The 18725-nt window shown below is 56.3% G+C and overlaps 1 protein-coding gene across 2 annotated transcripts in view; it reads left to right on the top strand.

Moving 5' to 3' along the window:
* CASZ1 (castor zinc finger 1) overlaps positions 1–18725 on the top strand; it is a 141353-nt gene that overhangs the window by 84375 nt on the left and 38253 nt on the right. The window contains exons 1-2 of one of the 2 annotated variants that reach the window (XM_007463151.1): positions 9899–10052; positions 10491–10529. In XM_007463151.1, the coding sequence (XP_007463213.1) occupies positions 10004–10052; positions 10491–10529 (88 nt within the window). In that variant the 5' untranslated portion in view covers positions 9899–10003. Of the gene's footprint in view, positions 1–9898; positions 10053–10490; positions 10530–18725 lie in introns of those variants that run through there. The other variant, XM_007463150.1, reaches the window with a different exon arrangement.

Genomic DNA, 18725 nt, shown 5'->3' with positions numbered 1-18725 from the left:
TTCCCTTCTTTTTCTCCCTCCTCTGCTGGTAATGAGAACCTGATTTCCTCCTGAGCCCTCTGCCCAGCCCTTCCTTCCACTTCTTGGCAAGGTTCAGATTGGCTACTTCTGTCCTGAAAGTCAGCCCCAGGTGCTTCCATTCTCTGGAGCAAGGCTTGGCAAAGTATGACCAGAGGGCCAAATTTGGCCCCCTGCCTGTTTTTGTAAATAAAGTTTTATTGGAACACAGCCACACCCACTCATCTGCATATCAATTATGGCTGCTTTCACTATGATGGCAGAGCTGAGTAGCTACAACAGAGCACGTCTGGCCTGAAAAGCCTAGAATATTTATCTGGCCCTTTATAGGAAAAGTTTATTGTCTCTCCCTCTAGGGTTTCTGACTCCTGCCCTCTGCTCTTTTTTTTTTTTTCCCCCAGTGGTAAAATATACACACCATGAAATTTACCATTGTAACAATTTTTAAGTGTGCAGTTCTCTAGCATTAAGTACGTTCACAGTGCTGTGCAACCATCATCCTGCTCTGTGCTCATGTCTTGCTCTGAGGGGCCTGGGCAGTTGTCAGGGAGCCCTGTCCCTGAGGTTGCGGGGCTGCTTGCAGTCCTGGTCCCTTTGGGGCTGCCCTTTCTCTCTCTAGTCTTTGTAGGACCTCATCTCCTGCTCAGTCCCACCTACCTAGAAGTCCCGGCTTGTCCTCTCCTTGACAGCCACTGTTTCCTCAGATCTCTTGCTCCTGGCATCCAGGAGCCTTGTGTCTCCATCCTGTAGCCTTCAGCAAGTTCTCAGATCCACAGTTTCCTCTTCTGCAAGGTGACAGAATATCTACTTTGCAGGGTTATTGGGACAAGCGAGTGAGTGAATGAGGCCGAAGGTGTCTAGCCCGGGGCCTGACAGGTAGGCAGCGCCTGCGTTCCCTCCTTCCTTCATTCCTGTTCACCTGCCAGATCCTGGGTCTCCACCATGCATGTAGGCGCCAGCAGTCATCCCTAGGCAGGTTCCATGCAGTCCCCCACCCCTGCCCCGGGACCACCGAGTCCCTCACCTTGGAGAAGCTGAGGCGCCTCGCTTGAGCGAGGGCCGTGGAAGAAAATGCCGCACGGGTGGTGGACTGGGAGTCACTGGAGTTCTCAGGTCGGTCTCGGGTCCTCCATGTCTGCTGCAGGGCCCCGGGAAGTCGCATAACCTCTCGAGCACCAGTTTCTCTGTCTGTAAAACGGAGCCCTGACCACCACACTCTCTGCTTTGCAGGCTTGTTGCAAGTACGAACTAGGATGCATAGGGGAAAGCTGTGGGGTCTGCTGAGAGCAAAGCAAGCCAAGGGGAGAGTCCGGGTCTGAACTTGGGCCCATTCTGGGGCAATTGGGACCCACTCTGCAGTTCTGTGGAGAAGGCCCTGGACGTTACATGGTGGGCACACGCTCAGCACAGGGGCAGGGACCAAGGCTGCACATTACTAGCGCTGTGAGCTAATCTGGGAGCCAGGCTCCAAGCCCTAGAGGAAAGACTGGCAGGGAGGGGGAAGTGGGGAGCAGGAAGGAAATTGAAGCTGTGCAGCAGTCAGAGGTCTGAGACGAGCTGGGAGGCGGGTCCCCGCACAGCTCACTAGTTGCCCTTTCCTGCTGCTTCTGCTGCCGTCTCTCTTACTGTCCTCTTTTCGCGGGCTCCTGGCCTTTTGTAGATCTGTTTTCCCCTCCAAGCCTTCTCTCTGCATCCCATTAGTTTCTCTTCCTCTTCACCTTCCCACCGCCCGTACTGCCACCCCCAACTCCATGGCGCTCTTTCTTTCTCCCTCTCTCTCCTTTTCATCTACTCTGAAGGCTTTACTTTACTTCCTTGTCACCCTAATTGATTGCATTAACCTTTCAGCGTATTGGATTTCCTCGGCATCGTGCAGAGAGCCCTGCGCAATATGCTTATAATCTGAGCCATAATGGACAGTTTGCAGTCAACAAGCCCCTTCTCCCATCTCTGCCATCGCTCCCGTTGACATCTCTCTTGCCCAGGCCACCATGGCCACTTCCCTTGCCAGCAGGGGTGGGGCAGTGGAACAGGGCTGGGAGGAAGCAGGCAGAGCTTGGACCCACCAGTGGATTTCCCTGCCTCTCCCCTCCTGGCTCTGCCCTTGGCCCTGCCTCTGCTTTTGCAAGCCCCCCAGGTCCTTGCCTTGTGAGTCTCTCTGCTCCTGGGACTCTCCGCCCAATGAGTGGCTGATGGAGCCAGCTTGGATTTGGCGAATAAGAGAGTCCCCTCTTTCCACCAAAGGGTCCTCAGAGGAAACCTCGCTTGCCCCGGAGGCTTTGGGGAAAGGTGATGGTGACCACTTCCGGAGGTGGAGAGTAGCTGCGAGGAAGAGTCTGAGCTCTCTGGGCTTGCCTGGGCCCTGAGCTAACCAGAGGCCTCTTTGGATCTTCTGGAAGCTGGGCCCACTCCTGGAAAGGTGTGGGAGTGCAGAGGAGACGGAAGGGGATCTGCCGAAGGCAAGGGAAGAGAGACAAAGACCCTGCTGGGGCTGGCCTGGGTGCTCAGGGCAGCAGCGGCCCCTCCCACTGGGCAAGGAAGCAGACTCGTGGCCACATTTGGGCCCTGTCTCCTACACTGGTCCCAGGATTGTGTGATTGGGATCCTTGGTGGGCGATGTCTCAGTTTCTGTTTCTCATCTGATGCTTGTCAGTAGCTTTGAGCAGACCCCCCTGGCTTTATCAAAGGAAAAGAGACGTGATCCCGGCAACAGGGCTGTAAGCCAGAGAGAAACCTCTACAGGGCAGGAGGGCTTGGCCTGACAGGAGACTGACACGGGAGAGGCGGGAGGAAATGAGAGCTGGCTTCTCAGGTTGGTAAGAATGGGCTCCCTCTGGTGAGTTCCCAGATGGGCACCTGCTCGTCCAGCATCAGGCAGAGGAGCCAGCCCATGCCAGCTGCCTGGTCCTGGGATCTCAGTGAGTCCTGGCCCCGGAGGTCCTGGCCAGGGCTGCCGGCCCTCAGACCCGCAGCCCAGTCAGCTGAGTCTTCATTCATAACGGGATGGACATCAGGTTGAATACATTAGTGTCAGTGAGGCCAGAGGAGCGGGATGGAAGCCCCCCTTAGGCCTGGTGGTACTTATTCTCTCCCGTACTGCTCTCTCTCCGCCCTCTGCCCATCATCTTCTCCTTCTGACCAACCCCCCTCCTCCCATCGCTCCATCACTCCGAAGGGCAGGCTTTGGCAAGAGCGGGCCAGACCTACGTTCTTCCCATCCTCTCCCAGTGATTTTGGGGGTGGGCAGAGGGCGCAGCAGGGAGAAACCAAGCAGCGAATTAAAGTTTGGTGATTGTCAGTGTCAGGAGAAGCTAAATAACCCTGTAACTGGTATGAAGGTGAATTCACGGTCTGCTGCACATGGAAAATATGAGTGCTCTGTGAGACGGGGAGAGTGAGCACAGAGTCGGCCTGCCACGGTGGGCAGCCTCCTCTCCAGGGACATGGGCGGGGAGGCAGGAGGAGGGCCGTGCACTCTCCCATCCCTGCCAGGGAGCAGTCGCCCAGGAGCCCCGACCAAGTACTGGGGGCGGGCAGCTCAGCTGCTTGACAACCTGCTGGCCCGGCCCCAAGGCCCCAGGTAGACATTTGTAAGCCCCAGCAGTATGAGTTCATGGATACCAGCCCAGGCCCCAGGATGCCAGCCCATCCTCCGCGATCCATATGAGTGACTGCTCGTGAATCCTTACTGAGTGTTACTCTGTGCCAGGCTATGTGCTCTGTATGCCCTTATGACAGCTCGATGCAGTAAGTGCTGTTATCACTCCCCCTTTTTTCCCCACTTTTTTATAACCACTTTATTGAGACATAATTCACATACCAAGTGTACAGTTCAGTGGTTTTTAGTATATTCCCAAGGTTGTGCCACCATCACCACTATCTAATTTTAGACTATCTCCATGACCCCAGAAGGAAAGCCCGTACTCATTAGCAGTCACTCTCCATTCTCCCCTACCCTCAGCCCTCGGCAATCACTAATTATTATTGACTGTGATGCTGAGAAAATGGAGGCTCAGAGAGGGTCAGTGACTTGATTGAGGTTGCACAGCTGGTGAGAGATAGAGCTAGGGTTTGAACCCAGGTAGTGGAACTCCAGTGCCCGTGCTCCATGAGGGACTGCCCAATGTCCTGGCTGCCTACCCCCCACCACGTGCCCTACCAGATATTTCTAACAGCATGGGCTCAGGCGTGTATGAGCACCATCCAGACACGTAGGCCCAGGTGGCAACACGCATCTCTCTCCCCAGGTATACTTGGGATTCCACATAGAAAAAGTCACACGCCTCAGAAGGACAGCCAAACCTCCCCTCTTCTGCAGCCAATCTCCTGGAAGGGAGGGCTGCCACACGAGCTTGCAGCAGCAGGGGAGCCCAAGTGGCCAATGAGACCTAGGTGGTTTGGAGCTTTAAGATGAAAAATCCCCACTATCTCCTGTAGCTGATAATTGTAACTGAAATAAAATGCCAACATAACATTCCAGAAAAGGTCCCTGCCCAGGTTGGGGCCACAGGCTGGGCCGTGTCCCTGGGGGCAATGCAACGAGCTCAGTTCCCCACATCACACTTTCTCTGTTTTTTCTTCTCTCTTTCCTTCTGTCTTTTTCTCACTCCCTCTGCTTCTGTCCTGTTTCTTCTCGCCTTTTTTCCTCCTGCCTGCCTCTTTCTTCTTCACATGTCCACTCTCCCACCCCCAAACTTTAAAAAAACAAAACAAAACAACTTTTTGTGACCACACTCTTGCACTTGCAAAATTTGGGAATTAATGTGAAACTGTTACTGCCTCTGATAAGAGATAAATACAAGGATGAGAGACAAAGGGAAAGGTAGAGAATGAGTCTGTTGGATTTGGTTTGGGGTTTTTTCCTCCTTCTCTCTCCCTCCAAAGCGGAGGATCCGGCTGGGCCAGTTTGGATATTTATTAAGAAAAAGCCAAAGATAATTAACTTTTTTGTTTTTGTTTTGTTTGCGGGTGCCTCCCCTGCTGGCACTCCTGACTGCCTGGCAAATTAAACCTGCTCCCTGCTCCCTGGGTGCTGGGCTGCTGGCAGCTTGGCTGCTGGCAGCTCAGCTCCTGGCTGCCCTGAAACCGCCGGGCCCAGCAGCTGCCCACCCAGCCACCCACCTTGGGTTTCAGATCTAGGGTCCCTTTATGCTACCACTGGTGCCACCTCCCCAGGCTCTTCTGACTCCTAGAGCAGGCTTTAGAGTGGGGTAAGTGGCCTGCGGGTGCGGGGGAGGGGGGGTGAGAGAGGAGGGGCTACCGTTGGGGTTATGACCAGCACTTCCCTAAAAGGAGATGGGGGCGAAAGAGTGAGCTCTCCCGCGGGGCAAGGGTATTCCTTCTGGCCAGTTTAGCCAGTCAGCTTCCCAGAAGAGGGTAAGAACAAGGAATGAGCTGGAAGTACAGGGAGAGGCCAAATTTGGGCCATGTCCATCCCTAGCTCTTCTCTCAGGAGGCTGGTACACAGCCAGGACCCATGGCTCCTGGGAATGCTCTGGAGAAGCCTCGGGGCCACGGAACCCTCCCATGATGTCTGGCCACCCTCAACGTCGGGTTCCGTCCTACTCCCACCTCTGACCCAGCTCAGGCCATCTGGGGGCCCGGCCGGGTGGTCAGAGAGCCAGCAACTGAGTAAGAAGCCGGCTGCCTCTGGTCTGCTGCCCTGAGGCCAAGCTGTGACCTGGGCCCGAGCCATGTCCACGGGCCAAGAAGGTAGCAGTTATAGACCTCACTCTCCGTGGGGGACAAAGCTGAGGGCATCTCAGGAGCCAGGACAGCCAGTGAGGACGCGAGTCCTCTCTAGGGCCCAGCCCAGCTCCAGCTGCTTGGGGTTGGAGGTGTGCTTTGCCCCTCTGTTAAATTAATATGCCTCAGCCCCTCCCCTGACAGGGCCCTCTCCTCTGCCCCACTGGCTTCGTCCTCAACCTGGCAAGTAGGCAGCGGTGTGCTGTCCCTCCAGGTGGGGAACCTGCTTTGGAGCTGGGCACAGAGAGTAGGGCATTTTCCGAGGATTTTGCTGGCCCCCCCTTTTTTTTCTCTGAAATATAAGGATGTGCAATTTTTTTGGTTTCAATTTAGCTTTGGAGAATTTTATAATTTAGTAATTAAAATCTCTGATAGGCTTTAGAAATTGCGGCTAATTGAATTTAATGGGAAGATGATTTTCAATTTTATTTGATTACCGGGACCCCTGGCATCGGTATTTATGGGAAAAAAATGGGAAATGTGCTGTGTGGGCTAAGATGGCATAATTGAATTAGGGATAATCGGATTTCTCCGTCATGAATTTCACTATAATTTTCCTATAATTTTCCATTAGATATCTAGTTTACAAATATTCACAAAGAAATGAAGCTCTTTCGGAATGGAGATTGCTGGCTAACAGGATTACGGGGCTGAGCGTGTGGCCGTGCCAGCCCCTAGGCCGCCATAATGCGATCCCTGTATCTGCCTTACACTCAGCTCAAGCCTGGCCTCAGCCCCTCGCTCCGCCACCCACTTTGCTGTGCCTCTCTGCTCTTTGTTACCTCTTCATCCCCGTTTACCCCCTGCCCCGATACCCACCCATCCGGGGCCCATAACCTCTCGTGCCCTACTGGCAGGCTATCCCATCCCCGTGCCATGGCATCTGGGCTCTGCCCTCCATGCCCACCATCCTTCCCATCCACACTTTGCTCACTCAAGTCTCCCCCTGACCCCTCCCGCCGCCCACCTGGGGAGTGCACTCACACGCAGGCACACAGACTCCCCACAGGTGCGAACATGCTTGCTCACATGTATCCGTAGTCGTCTGGCCAAGGCTCCTGTGTCCTGGCCCAGTCGCCTCAGAGGGAACCAGTTTATTGGGATCCTGGGGTGGGGTGCAGGAACAAAAGGAGCTTTGTTCAAGTTTATGTGAAAGTTACAAATTCAAAATGAGAGCAGATAAAGCATGAGATACCTGGTGTGTAAATAGGCTGGTGAGTGAGAAGGAGAGAATGAGTGGGCAAACTGGGGATGCGAGGGCGCCGGGAGCCAGTGAGGGAAGGTTGTCCTGGGACAGCTGACAGGTTCTCCTGGACCCGTGTGAGGGGCCCGGTGGGTGGCATTGCTGGGCAGGGCTCCACGTTTTCCCTTGGAGGTGGGGTGTGAGAAGAGGAGCTGGTGGCTCTGGGCCCAGGCCCTCGAGACCAGGAGGAATTGTGGCACTGGGCTTTCCATTCCCCGGGCCCGAGGCACAGAAACTGTGGCCTGGCCTCAGGGTCGAAGAGGTGTTACCACATCAGGGCTCTCAAGGCAAAATGGGCCATAGACTCAGAGGTGCCAGGGTTCTGGGCCTTGGTATGAGTACACACACGGAGAGAAAGAGAAATCGGGGGACCCCTCCACGACACGGCCTCAGCCTTCTCAAATCTCAAATCATAACATGCTAAGATGGCCTCGTTTTCTGTGCCTCTCAGGAAGGCCCCTCGCCCTTGGGCAGAGCCTCTTAAGCCTGCAGTGGCTGATTGTGGCCATCGTCTTGGCAGAGCTGAGGCTCTCTGGGCAGCTCACGCCTCCCTCTACCACTGGCTTTGCTTGGCGAGTCCCTCTCGCCCGCCCTGCCTGTTCCGCCTTCCATCCGGCTTTCTCAGTTCTATCCCTTCAGCCATTCCTCTCCAGCCTTTGTCCACCAGAGGCCCCCAAGTTATTGTGCAGCCAATCCTGTTGGTCCTGCGTGAGTGACTGGAAGGCATGCCCTCCCATGCCCTGACCACCATCAGCAGAAGCCCAGAAGGACATTCAGAGGGAGCCCCTAGGCCGTGTGGGTCACATATGCAGGGAGCTCCCCATACGTGCACATTTCAGATGCACCCAGAGATCACCCTTCTACCCCTAGGTCTTCAGGCTTCCTTCAGGCTTCCAGTTGCTCAGATGGGGAAGCAGACACTTCAGGATTGGGATTTGGGTTTGACTGACTGCTGTTACAACCCAAAGCTGTAAGCCTTGCTTTGGGGAGTCATGGGTGGGAGAACCCAGCGGCATGTGTGTACCCCAGAGCAGTCCTGGACACCGCAGTGCCCTCTCTGAGATCCCACCTGGGGAGAAGCTCATGGTCCTTGCTGCCTGGTCGCCCGGTGCCAGCAGTTGTACCAGCCTCTGGGGAGCACAGGGCTTGGTTTGTTTAAGGAGCTCTGCTCCCTTGTTCAGGGTTTTAGGACTGGGGGACACTCAGAGCTCCTGGGCCTCTCCAGCTACTTGTCCTCCATAGGCATGGGGCAGGTCTGAAGGGTAGAGGGTTGTGTGACAACCAGGAATGGGGGTTGCCAAGAAGGCAACAGGGAGAGCAGTCGAATGGGGGAGGGATGCTAATCTCCCTGTGAGGCCATTTGGAACTAAAGTGCAATTAAAAAAGTAAATAAGTAAATAAAGGGAGAAGAAAAATAAGGGGAAAGTGGGAAAAATAGTAGATTGTTAACTCCCTGACTTGCCCCAAGGCCTCCCTGGGCCCTTCCCTTTGCAAAATAGAAATATTGCAAAAATAGTCCAGCGCCATTTTGCTGAATGCTGCTGGAAGACCAGAGTAAAGAAAGCCTGGGTTCTGGTCTCCTCCCCTCATTGAAGGCAGTGTGGCCTCCCCTGAAACAGGAGAGGGGAGGAAGGCAGCAGGGTGGCTGCAGAAGGGACAGACGGAGAGCTGGGGACAGTGAGATCCAGGTACTTCACAAGCAAAACTGCCCACCTTCCTGCTCGCCTGCCTCTTTCCTTGCCTCCTATCCAGTGGGTAACTTAGATGACTAAAATTTCAGGAATCTCAACATATCTGGCTGCAGCAGGGACATCTGGGGACCGAAAGATACACCTAAGTGCTTTCTCTGAGGGGAAAGGAGGGCAAGGAGAGAAGTTGCCCTGGTCCAGCGATGAACTGGCAGACAGGAAATGCGGCGATGTCAGAGGGGGCAGGTGGCAGGACGCTGGCTCCTTGGTTGAGGGTTGTCTGTGCCCTGTCTGCCACGGCCCCGCATGGGAGGTGGCAGAGGCAAGAGGGCCGGTTGGCAGCCCAAGTGACAGCGCGGATCCGTGGTGGGGGCCCTCGGAGTGCAGGCGGCCAAGGCAGGGCGAGGGAGGAAGGAGGTGCCGTCCCCACTGCGGGGCTGGGGGCGGAACTGCGGGGCAGCGGGAGGAGGAAGGCCTGGAGAGCAGTGATGTGGCGCGGAACCGGGGTCCACCCGGAATCGGGATCGGGGAGAGGGAGCCAGGGCTCATTTAAAGGCGAAGCCAAACCAAAGTGGCGCAGCCCTGGGGGTTCCCGCACTCGTGAAGCCTGCGGCGGGCACGGTGTGCGGAACAGCGCGAGGCCGATGCGAGTGTTCCCCGGGACACCCAGGCCCACGGCCCCAGAGTCTTTCCTCTTCAGAGCTAAAAAACACCACCGCCAACAGCAACAGGAAGAGATTCAGGGATGGGGAGGAAACGAAACGCCTGGTACCCCAGCACCCAGAGCCCGGGGGGCCCGTCCCCGGGCGCCGAGTCCCCGCCTCCCTCCTCCGAAGTCTAAGGTTTGGGCAATCGCTGAGCCAATAAGGCTGGCCGCCCGGGCCGGTGCGCTGAGGCCGCGCGCACGAGCGTGAGGGAGCGGGCGCGGGGCGAGGGCGCGCGCGTGAGGAGCGCGCGCGCGCGAGGGGACGGACGGAGGCGCGCCTGAAGGAGCGGGCGCGGGGCGGGCGAGCGCGAGCCCATTCACTCCAGCCTCCCGCGGGCGGGCGCGCGCGCGGGCGGGCCGAGCTCTGCTCTTTCACCTGCCGGGGCGGTGCGGGCTGGGCCGGGAGGAGGCGGTGCCGCGACCGCCCTGCCAATCACCTCGGCGCCAGGCAGCGCCCCCGGCCGCTCCCGCCCGCCCGCCTGCCCGCTCCCTCCTGCCAAACTGTTACCGTGAGTGTTACCGTCAGGAGCAATGACATCAGGGCTTTAAAACAACTTGTTATTCGGGGAGTAATCAGTCGCAATTAGGCATTAATTAAGTATTATGAAAGTTGATTATTTAAGTGAATTCGGCTTTCGACTCTCCGACTATGGTGAGTACCGGAGTGGGGCGGGGAGGGCAGGGGGCGCCGCCGCGGGGCTCCGACCCTGGCGCGGGGGCGGGGGCGGCTGGAGCGGGGCCGGGCGCGGGCAGGGGCTCCCCTCGGCCTCGGGGGCCGGCCGGGTCCCCCGACCCGGGCCGCGTCTATAAATAGTTTCTCTTGTAGTTTAATAAACTCGAGAGCAGAGAGGAGCTGCTTTGAGTGTGCAGTGCCGGAGCGCCAGAGAGAGAAGGGCGGGAGGGAGAAACTTTCGCTCTCCCTCCGGGTCTCCCTTCTCATCTCTCCCCCAGGCCCGGGGACTTGACCGCCCCTCGATGGGGGAAGGGTGCGGAGAGCGGAGGGGGAAAGCTGGGGTGGGTAGTGGGGGGCACTGCGAGAGACTAAACAGATTTCTTTTCTTTCCTCTTCTTTTTTTGGCGTTCCTCGAAGAGTTTGGGACCAAAGAGAGGAGAATGGATCTTGGTACAGGTACCGGCCGGTGGGAACCAGGGGTGGCTCTTTCACTTTTCTTTCGGTTCTTTTACGGAAGTTATTATTTTTAGCCCAATGAGGTAGCAGCTGAGCGGGGCGCGGGGGGGGGGGGGGGGTGCTGGTCTGGAGAGGGTCCGGTGCGGGCTGCGCTTCTTGCCTGGGTTTCTGGATTGTGAGGCTTCCGATGATATTATTGTTATTATTTGTTACTTGCTTAGGGACTGTGACTAATTTGATGCTTGTCATTGTGAAAGAACCTAGGGGAGAGGGAGCTGGGGGGCACACAGAGAGAGGATTTAGGGGGTTTTCGTGGGGTTTTTGGTTTTTGTTCTCCGTGTTTTTTGAACGGCTGCGTGTTTTTTCTGTTTTTTTTTTTTTTCTTCTCCAGCAAAGATCTCTATGTGTCCGGCTGTGGGGTGTGTGTTTTTATTTTTTTAGTGGGGGATGGTTTAGTTTTTGAAAGCAGCGTCCTGTTGGGAAAGGCGGTTAGTCTGGTTTCGGGGCGACTCTCTCAAGGTAAAGGAATTTAATTTATGTGGGACAAGGCTGCGTCGGATGATCAAGCTGCTTATTATGGCTAATGAGTATTTTTCACCTGAGAATCCGTGGGATGAGGCGGCTGTTATCAGTTCAAAGTGAGGGGCCCAGGACTCTCTCCCATCCCCTTTTGCCCCTACTCTGGGAGAGGGTAGACTAGACAAACTACTGAATTTGGACCTATGGGTTTTGGGGGGCCTAGCATGGCGCCTAGGTTAGGGTTCCACATAGCATAGTGCTGGCCTGGAGCAGAGTTTATGCTGAGATTTTGGTGTGTTATTGGTTTTAATCTAATTGTATTCAACATTTCTCTTCTCTTCCTATCTGAGGTTCCAATCTGAGTCCAGAGTGAGGTTTACTTTACGTTCTTCAGGCTTTCCCTTAGCCCTCTGTACTGAAATGGAATTTTGACCAGGCCCCTCATCCTAGGCTGACAAGAGCGCTGTCTTCTTGCTAAATGTCTTTAAAAGAAGTCAGTGATAAACAGGTTCATAATTCATTGAGATTGATCTCTGAACCCTTCTGTTTCATTTATAGAAGGTGGTATGGGTGACTGTTAGAGTGGTTGTTTATAACGGCCCAAGTTCATGGCATTGCCCCTTGGGATCCATGGGCTGACATTTGACCTCCTGAAGTGAAAAAGAAGTGGGCAGAGAGGGCAGGAGGCAGCACTAGGGGGCCCAGGATGGGTGACAGGACATGGCAGCGGCTTTGGGAAGGAGAGAAGTGTGTTTGTTGGGGAAGGAATATTAATACTATGTCCAGCCAGGTGTGATCTTGGAGAATTCGATGTGGAGGTCCTGGGGACCTCTGTGCCCAGGAAAGGTGTAACAACCCCTGCTGGGCAAAGTGATTAAGGTGTCTAAGGCCACTGCTGCCACCCTGCCCCTCCCTGCCCTTCACTCCCACAGAGAAGCAGCCCCCCCCACCTCTAATCAGGTGTCTCATCGCCTCCCTCTCAGGCCCCACCCCCTTTCTTCAGAAATGGGCCCCCCCCATCCCAGCTAAAAGCAGACCTTATAGATGGGCCGGTGGTGGTAATGCACCACCCCCTACCTGGGACAGGTGAGCCTCTGCTTCTGGGCAGGCACAGGGGACCTAGGCATTACTTGGCTGGAAGTTGGGCCCTCAGCTTCCTCCTTCTAACCCAGATGCCAACTGGAGCTGGAGTCCATCCTCCTGCCCTATACCCACCTGCTGTCGGGGCACGACTCCAAAGCCCTTCTGTAGGGTGTCCCCGACTGGAGAGAGGGCCTCCTGGGCCTGCAGGTGGCAGAACCTCTTGTAGCATCTTTCCCAGCACTTACTTCTCCCAGCCCTCTAGGGACAGGCTCTGGAAACTTTTCCTAGAAGTTAGAAGGGCCCCTGTGGTCAGCTCTGGTCCCTCCCGTAGCTGGAGCAGGGCCTTCCCAGCAGGACCCAGGCCTGGACTCTGGCCGCTCAGTGAGAGGAGGTCCAGGGTGTCAAAGTTCTGACTGTTTCCTGGAGAAGTCATCTGGTGATACCATCTCAGCTTTTTCTTCGAACTTGAAAGTTTCCCTTAATCTCAGAACTTCAGAAGAAAAGCACTTTTTCCCCTCTTCACAAAAAAAGGGAAGCAGGTGGGAGCTCTGAGATCCCCTCTGAGCCTGTCTCTGGGCTCACTGCGTGCTCATCTTTCCTCAACCTCTGGGATGTACTTCTGCACACAGCCAGGGCCAGGGCCCTCGTTTCTGGCCTGGACTCATTGCTGATGTGATGAGGGGCTCTCTTCTCTTGGGGGACCACAGGCAGCTTCTGCCGAGGGCCTCTCTAGCACAGTACAAGGCTGGAGACACAGGCCCCAAAGGGTTGCTGGCACCAGGGACCCAGTAAACGTTGGGTCGTGGGTTAACATCACTCCGGATCTAGGTTCTGAAGCATTGCAGCCATAAGCAGTTCGGTGGTGGGAGAACCAGGGCTTCTCAGGAGGGGACAGCAGAACCTCAAGACCCTCAGAGGCCATGTGGACCCCTTTTTTTCTACCATAGTTCAGCCAAGGGCTGGATCAATCTGGAGGTCTTTAGCAATAAAAAATGCCGATGTCGTCCTAATTCACCAGGCCCCGAGATGACAGCAAATTTACATTTTTTAATTAAACTAGCAGCCAGTTTTTATGAGAGGGGGTTGGGTTATGCAAATCAAATGGTTGTGTACGGAAGATTAGGAGAGTTTGGGAATAAATTCCACAAATGCTAATAAAAAAAAAAAGGAAAGAGAAAGAAAGGGAGGGAGGGAGGAGAGAGAGGAAGAGAGGAGGACATAGTTCCATTAGACCCTTTTAGAGTGATTTCCCTGGGGGAGGGAGTCAGGAGGGGGAGGGGAGGAGGGAGGAAGCTTTCAGACACAGGTAAATCCATGCTGCAGTTGGGAAGCTCCCCAGGATTAGGCCCCGCTAGGCTGATTCCTAGGCCCTGAAAAAAACTGGAGGCCAGGGCGAAAAATGGCTTTGAAACAGCAGTAGAGCTTTGAGAAGGAACTTGCCCTTGATTCTTGAGGATCTGGTTGTAATTGCCCCCACTCTCCCTAGGGAGGTCTTGAGGAGAGGGGGAGGGGCTGTCCAGGGCTAGAGCTGTCCATCAGAGGATCCAAGGTAGGCTCTGCCAGGTAAAGGGCCAAACAGGCAAGAGAGCAAGTTCAAAGGGCTGACCAGGGACCACAGGGGGAGCCCTGAGGGGCACCACTGCCCACTTGGCACTGTGGCTGTAGCTGTGTTGTCAAGGTGAGTCAGGGGGAGGGATCAGTGCTGCTCACTGAGCCAGGCCTGCTTCTTTTTCCCTGGGATAAGCTCTGCTGGGACTCTAGGCCTGGACCCCCTTACATTGCATACAGACCAACCCCCCGCCCCGGCACCCCACATTGTATCCTGGCCCCAGCCTCGGCTGTGGACGAGGCCAGTAATGATGGAGTCAAGGGAGCTGAGACATGTTGGCTTAGTAGCCTGGTTCTTGGAGTGGGATGTCCACATGCTGGCCACGTGCTTCGCGGACACACAGTCTCAAGGAGGGGGGAGGAAAGGCCGCAGGCTTCGTCCAGGCAGTAGCTGACCCCAGAGAGCAAAGAATTTGCCTTCCCCAACCCAAAGCTGCTGCTCTGAGTGTCAGCCCACCTCCAGACTCTCAGGACTGCTGTGAGCCATTGGTTCAAGGCCAGGGCCTTGCCAGGAGTGGAGGCTTCTAGGAACCTTGCTGGCTCTGGTCACACTGGGGCCTGGGAAGGTTTTTGTGCTGTTTCTGGAGGAAGAGAGTCCATGCTGAGTTTGGGCCAGAGCAGGTTGTCCTCAGTTTTTCTTCCTTGAGCCTTTACTTGGCCAGGTACACCCACTCAACCAGTCTAAGCTGGGGCCAGTCCCTACGGTCAGGTTGGGCACTGGTTTTGCCAGTCTGCTGCAGGGGGTAGGTGCTTCGGTGCCATCTTGGCAGGAAGAAGGAGTCAGAGCCAAGGACAGGATGGGCTGTCTCCAAACTCGCAAGTTTCCTGGTCCCGTTCAGAGGCCGGCTGTGACGTTTGGAGGGGCATGAGCATCGGATGACCTTTAAGGTCTCTGGTTGTCCAGCTCCCAACCTGATTTTACTGAGAGGGTTCAGTGGGGCATCTTGGGGGACGGGTTGAGTGGACGAGGTGAGAAGCACACATTTGGACCTTCTCTTTGGAACAAAGCATTCGAGACAGGCAGCTCTGGATTGCGAAGTGGCCACTTGAACCAGCCCTGGCACTGGTTATAAGATATCAGAGCAAAACTCTGGATATAAGGCCTGCAGTAGCCATTCTCCAACAGGAGGCAGAGGCAGCGAGGGCAGGTCTGAAAGATCCCTAGAGGGACCCCATCCCGGGCCCTTTTTCCCTTGGGGATCAACCAGGGGAACCCATTAACTCTCCTGTCTAAGAAGGTCACTGGGTCCAGTTAGTCAGACCTCTCTGAGGGCTTCACCGTCACTGCTGGTGTTCCCCCATCCCCCAGAGCCAGGGAATCCGGCTGAGTTGCAGCTTGGGTTTTTATGATGGAAAAATAAAATAAATGGAGGCACCTTTGGAGGGCTGAGTCACGGCAGCAGCATCTCCTCATTAAAGCTGCTGCCCCTGGCTCAAGTCCCTGGGCAGAGGATTGGGTGGGACCCAGGAGGCTGTGGGCCCAGGCTTCCCCTCTTCCTGGACCCTGCCAGGTTAGTGATGCGCCTGCCCCCTCCGTCAGCCTCCTCTGCCTGGCCCACCGTTCTTAGAAGAGTCGCCATTTCTTTACCCCTGCTCCCCACCCTAGCTCTCCCACCCCAGGCCCCAAGGCTTGTCCTTTACACTGCCCTCCCTAAGCTGTTGCTTGTTTTTTTTGTTGTTGTTTTTTTTTTTGCGGTACGCGGGCCTCTCACCGTTGTGGCCTCTCCCGTTGCGGAGCGCAGGCTCCGGACGCGCAGGCTCGGCGGCCACGGCTCACGGGCCCAGCCGCTCCGCGGCACGTGGGATCCTCCCGGACCGGGGCACGAACCCGCGTCCCCTGCCTCGGCAGGCGGACTCTCAACCACTGCGCCGCCAGGGAAGCCCCGCTGAGCTGGTTTTTAAACCCTGACCGCCCGGGCTGCTACCCCATCTCCTCTTGCCCCTCCTTTTCCTTCTCCTCCTCCTCCTCTTCAGGGGGGAAGGAAGTTGCTCTGTAGTAATGACAGCCTGTGGGTCCCCAAGGCAAGCAGCAGCTGTTCCGGCGTAGCTGGGCCAGAGTACAGCAGGAAGAGCAAGGAGCCAGGGAAGAGGAGGAGCGCTGGTGGTCCCAGCGAGCGGAGAGGAGGCTGCTTCTCTGGGATTGATTGGAAAAAGTGGCAACTTGGTGGTCCAGTGTTCACCCCTCTGGCCGCCTGACCACAGCATAGCATCCTTATACCCCAGACTCATCAGGACATATCGTGCCCTGAAGGAGAGGAAATCCCATGCAAGTAGTGAGGTCTGCAATTCAGTAAGCACTGGGGAGCACCTGCTGTAGGAGCTGCAGAAATGAAGGCCGCCTGGTCCTTCCCAGGTTTCTGGGGTCTGTCTGGTGGAGGGAGACAGGTGCGTTTATCTGTCGCACCAGGTGGGCGTGCTGGGGCCGAGAGCCCAGGGAGCTTTGTGAGGGAGTGGCCTTTGAACTTGACAAAGGATGGGAGGTATTGGGACACATAGAGATAGACAAACGATGTTTCCTGTATCACCCACACCTTCTAGACTTCCACCAGCCTCTTCTCTCTCTTGCCTTGTACTCCTCTCCCTCCTCCACCCCACAGCCCACCGCCCCGGCTGCTTCCCATTGTGCAACCACAGTTTTCTGCCTCTTCTGGCCCAGGCCGCCCAGCTCCCTAAAGCCAGACCCTCCTGCCTACCTTCTTGCCCCTCCCCCTTTGCCACCTCACACCCAGTTGGCCCTGGAAAGAGACAAGAGATCAGAGGTTGGCTGGGGGCCTGCTGCTCTGAGCATCTGGTTATACCCATGACATTGGTGTGTCAGGGCGGCACTCAGGCTTCTGTACCCTGCCCCAAGAGACCAAGGCCGGGAACCCTGCTTTCTTCTGCTACCGCTTTTTGTAACGGTGACCATCATTAGAGTTCGCTCTGCGTTCACATCTCCTCCAAGTGTGCAGTACAGGGCTGGTCTCGCGCCTTCCCACTGTTAGTGCTGGTGGAACTGACTGATTCGTGTGCCTCTTTGCCAACTCTCCTCGCCAGCTTCTTAGTGGGGGCAGCAGGAGGCAGGCAGGAAACATTTGGTGATTCCCTTGGGACCTGGACTTTTGCTCCTCGAGAGCTTTCTACGCCTGGTTTACAGGAAGGAGTGGGGCTGGGGTGAGGGATGACAAGAAGGGGGAAAGTGGGCATAAGGATGAAGGTAGGCGTGAGTGGTTGATGGGAGCCCCATTAGCTGCTAACCATGACGGGGTTTGGGGGCGGGGGGGTCTTGCCGTGAGGTCACACGTGCACACGCAGTCTGCAGCCCTGGAGGGGACGGGGGCAGTAGCCGGTGGGTGGTCCAGGGCGTGGCTGTATCTCCTCCCGTGCCCATCTCCGTCTCCCCGCAGCAGACCTCGCTATGGCATGCTCCTCCTTTCTAGGTCCTGCTCACACTCCCAGGACCCCTCCAGCTGGGTACACGCAGTGCAGGGAGTAAGGCCAGAAGGAAGGGGTGGCTCGTACTAAGGCCTACCCCACGTTGCCAGGGCTTTGGACCTCTGCCCCCTGGCGTGGTGTTCGGGCTGCTCCTGATCGGGCTGTGGGGTCTGTTCTTAGAGCTTCCTATGGGCTGCCTCCTGGGGGCTCTTCTGGACCCGCCGTCTTGGCCAGTGCCAAGAGGCCAAGGCTGAAGTGACGAGGGCCTCTCTTGTAGCCTTCTGACCTGAGGCTTGGTGGGAGCAGGTTGGTCCAGTATGTGGCTTTGGAGCCACACAGACACATTGTGTGGCTCCAAAGACCAGGGATTCCCAGAGGAAAGCTTCCCGAGTTGGACCTTGACGTACGTTCGCCTTTTAGCATAGGGCTTTCTCCATGAACTAAGGGGCCCCTGGAGGCGCGGGGGGGGAGCTGGGTGTCCACTTGGGGGGGGGGGGGGGGGGGGCGGGGAGGGGAATATGCTGCGTGAGAGCAGGAGATGCATGGGGTGGGGGACTCCAGCCCAGTGAGAGAGTAGGAGGCATCCAGGAAGCCAGCAGGGAGCGAATTCTAGAACTTTGTGTCACCAGGAAGTGCATCTTCTCCTTGGCATCACTCTTCCCTCCCTCGAGGCCCGTGCCTCCCTCCTTGCCACCCCTCAGCCAAAGAGCTCGAGGCCCAAGGCCAGCCGGGAGGGCTGCCTCGGAGATAGGGGAGCCTGGGGAGGGATAGACCAGGTGTCCCACTGCCCGGCAGGGGGCACCCCACTGCATCTGCCCCAGTTCCAGGGACGGGGACGTTGGTCCGGGGTCTGGTCCAAGCCTCTGGCCAAGGGTGAGGGGAGGAGGAGCCTACCCTCCCCACCCCCAGAGGTTCCTTGGCTGAGTTTGTTTTGCCAGGGTGACCTGTTTAATCATCTCATTTTCTGGTGCCCGTTTATTCCTTGTTTCCACGGTTACGGCCCCATTAAGGGGAGAAGCAATAAGGCAGTGAGTCAAACAGGTAATAAAAACATTAAAGCCCATGTGCACAGAGGAAGGGCGGGCGGGTGGGAAGGGGGCTCAGCGAGGTGAGACGGCCCAGAGAGAAGCAGAGGTAAGAGGCCGCCTGGCCTCGTCCTCCAGAGGCCACTGAGAGAGCTCCTGGCAGGAGGAAACAGAGGGCCACTCCTCATGCCCCTGCCTCTGGGCTGCGCCCTTTGGGGGCCAAGACCCAGTACGAGCTTAGAGCCTTCCCCAGCCCTTGGTCCCCTGGCAACAGGCTGTATGTTGGAAAGTAAAACAGGAAGGAGAAAGGTGAGAGCAACAAAAGCCTCCCCCAGGACTCTGGCCGGCTGGTTGTGTGACCTGTTCGCAGCCTCACACTGTGCTGGTGGGGGATGATTTCTGACACTGTTTCCAGCTCTAGAACTTTTTTCTGCCAACTTTATCAGAAAGCATATTTGTGGTGAGTGCTGCTAACAGGGCCAGTCTGGTGAGTAAATATTCCTGGTGTGGACAGCCCTGTGACCTTGAGAGGGAAGAGCTTGGCGGG

This window comes from Lipotes vexillifer, unplaced genomic scaffold (assembly GCF_000442215.2).
Source record: "Lipotes vexillifer unplaced genomic scaffold, Lipotes_vexillifer_v1.1 scaffold109, whole genome shotgun sequence".
Taxonomy (NCBI): Eukaryota; Metazoa; Chordata; class Mammalia; order Artiodactyla; family Lipotidae; genus Lipotes; species Lipotes vexillifer.
This window is presented reverse-complemented; position numbering and strand designations above follow the sequence as displayed.